Consider the following 3,480-nt stretch of genomic DNA (forward strand, 5'->3'; position numbering starts at 1 on the left):
AGAAAGCCTGAAGGAGATCGAAACGTACTCAACGAAAATACAGTTCTAAACTGAATCTGGAACATGTAATTTGATGTAAAATAATTTATTGCGAAAAGTAGTTTCGAACGGAAAGACAGTCGCCCGGAAAGTAGGAAGGTCCAGGTTCAAATCCTGGTTGAGGTAATATAAATTATATTACAAGATTTAAAAGATGCTCATTAGCATCGAATTATTAAAATACTTACCGATTTAATTGATATTATGTGTTCAATATTCCGGATTCAGTTTAGAGTGTTTCAAGACGATCAATATTCGGCGCACAGTTTTGCATGAGTTGGAAATTGTAAGACTTACATAAATATTATTAAGCATCAAGATCCACTTTGACCGTACTGGAACTTTCTAATTAATAATAAAATACTTAAATCGATTGTAGTGCCACAAGATAATCGAAGCAGACATGGATATATATACAAAAATTGTTCCATATAGATTGTTCTATATGCTCATGAAGTTTAGCCCAATCTTTGAATATTTGTAATTCTTATGTATCTTTTAATATATATAATTTTTTATTAAATATTTATGCATTGTTTTATCTTTGAAATTGTTTATTGCAAGCTATTCTGAACAGTTACCCTCTTTAATGATACAATATAATTGATAATTCTTTATAACGAGACATGGAAAGCATGGTATTGTCGGCACATTTTTTTTTTATATCATACATATTTCTTATTACGTATTATATGTGTTATTTCGTACGTAGTGTGTATGTGTATTAATTGATACATACATATATACATATATGTATGTGAAATAGAGTGAGGAAGAGATAAAAAGGAATATTGCATAAAAATGTCTTCGTAGAATCATACGATATCTCGCGATATCGTTGGAGACGTGATTACGATGTTACATATTGCTGTGGTGTCACATTGGACGTTCAGTTAGCTGCCGCAAGTGACAGCAAGAACTGTGACATCCACATCAATTTAAATATATTCAGAGGTATACGAATGTATTAATATTCATTTATATTCAAAATTTTAACGCCGAAAATGACGATAAATAATGTTATATTAAAATCACTTGTTCGAAACCCTGCCATTATTATTTTTCATCAGTTTGTATAATATAGACTTTTATAAAATACAAATATTTCTTCGTATTAATTTTATGACATATTTTTCTTTTAATTTTTACAAACAGTAAAAATATTTATATCGTTAAAAAACTATTAATCTCATTAATAATTATTAATTAATAATATAATATATTTAATATAGTTACACGACTAAAAAAGATATTATAATTTAAGTATTATTTAGATCATTTTTTAAATAATTGTTGCATTAAAATTTACAATATTTACATTATTTAAGTTTAGGTTACAAATTAAATAATTTTATCAATAATTAAATTCTTTCACAGAAATTAAAACGGGACGAATGATATTATGTAAAAATCTAAATTTGATTTATTTATTGATTTGTTGACAGAAATTTCTAAACAATGGCAGCAAAGGCAATTCGAGAAGCAACTGGGAAAGATTTGATCAACCGTAAACTTCCTGTTGGAACGAAGGCAGCAAAATGTAGATTTATATCTATTACGGAAAATACAAATTGGATTGATATTATCAACGAACATTCATGGCTCAAAACGGAAAGATTAGTTGTTAAACCGGATCAATTAATCAAGCGACGAGGAAAACTCGGATTAATTAAAGTAAATGCAGATTTAGTTACAGTACAAAATTGGATTCAGCAGCACATGAATAAAGAACAACGCATTGGCAAGACAATTGGAAAATTAAAAACATTTATAATTGAACCGTTTGTGCCGCACAAACCGGTAAGATTTTTTTGCACATTATTGTAGACATAGTGTTTAAAAAGATTTTATTTATATAATTTAGTATCATCACTTTATCTATCGATGAATGTAATATAATATTCATAATATATATATAATGATATATAACACGCTATATAAAAATGACTTGACTACAATAAAAGATGTTAAATTTCTTGTAAATCTTTCAATATTTTTTACATTATCAAAAAATGATCTAAGCGATTTTTTTATATTTTATAGAAAATAGTAAAGCTAATAATGACGAATTAAATGAAAAAATAGTGCAAAAAATCATCTATTGATAAGTATATTTAACAGTTGAAGAGTGTATATGTAAGCACATATCATGCATTAAAAAATCATCGGAGTTTGCTAATTGTAAATTCAAATAATGCAATTCAAGAAGTTTTATTACTTTTAAATAAAATTTATCATTTGATTCTCCAGTGCATATTTATGATGACTAAGACTGCATTCCGTATTCATGTTTTTGGCTCTTACAGCGTTATCCTTGTTTATCAAATGTTAAACAAGAATCATGCTTACAGCGCGTGAGCGTTAAAACAGAACGCAGCCTAAGCCTTTCCAATCAAAAAACCCAATCGATATTCTTTTGACCTTCAACTTTATCTATCTCACTTTTGATGGCCATGGCCTGTTTGGGCTCTTTTATCAATATTTGATGCGTTTTGGTATGATTAAATTTAATGTAAAATTTTAACAGTACGATTCATTTCTCAGGCAACAAGCAAAAAAATTTTTAAATATTGTATGAAAACAACTTAAGTTATATTAATGGATCATGCAAATTGTATAAAGATTGACAATTATAATACAAATTTTAAATAAATTTCAAATAAATAACGCTCGTAATATTTACGTAATAGAATCAATCTTTAAACTTGTTAATTGCATTACATGTAGCATATTAAATATTTTACAGGTGCTTATTTTGAGGAATCAAGAAATCAATGTTTACAAGATGTAACAATATATGATTACTATAGACTAAATATATGTAATTTATGTTCACATTTACAGGCAGAAGAAGCTTATGTTTGTATCTATTCTCATCGTAAAGCTGATACGATATTATTTCATCACCAGGGAGGTATTGATATCGGAGATGTCGATGCTAAAGCTTTAAAATTAGATATACCGATTGGTGGAAAGATGCCTGATCAATCTATATTGATTGATAAACTTTTGACAAATGTGATGGACGATAAAAAGGCGTAATAATAATATTTTATCATTTAATTATTATTATTATTATTTTTATAGATGTTATAACTTTCTTTATATTTTTTATTTTATTTTAGGGTGATTGCTGAATTTATAGAATCTCTTTATAAGCTCTACGTTAATTTATATTTTACGTACTTGGAAATCAATCCACTAGTGATTACGAATACTGCAATTTATATTCTCGACCTTGCGGCAAAATTAGACACTACGGCAGATTTCATATGTAAACCAGATTGGGGAGAAATCGATTATCCGCCACCGTTTGGAAGAGATGCTTATCCAGAAGAAGCTTATATAGCTGATTTAGATGCTAAATCTGGCGCCAGTTTAAAGTTGACAATTCTTAATCCGGATGGTCGCATATGGACTATGGTTGCTGGCGGTGGTTAG

The 3,480-nt window shown here is 28.0% G+C and overlaps 1 protein-coding gene across 1 annotated transcript; it reads left to right on the forward strand.

Annotated features, from left to right (window-relative positions):
• Positions 1-886: 886 nt before the first annotated feature.
• On the forward strand, positions 887-3,480 carry LOC105461701 (ATP-citrate synthase-like). Its single transcript, XM_011708211.1, has 4 exons — positions 887-993; positions 1,485-1,839; positions 2,884-3,077; positions 3,165-3,480. The coding sequence occupies exons 2-4, from the start codon at positions 1,498-1,500 to the stop codon at positions 3,478-3,480; spliced, it is 852 nt and encodes a 283-aa protein (XP_011706513.1). The 5' UTR covers positions 887-993; positions 1,485-1,497.

Source organism: Wasmannia auropunctata, unplaced genomic scaffold (genome assembly GCF_000956235.1).
Source record: "Wasmannia auropunctata unplaced genomic scaffold, wasmannia.A_1.0 LD280250.1, whole genome shotgun sequence".
Lineage (NCBI taxonomy): Eukaryota > Metazoa > Arthropoda > Insecta > Hymenoptera > Formicidae > Wasmannia > Wasmannia auropunctata.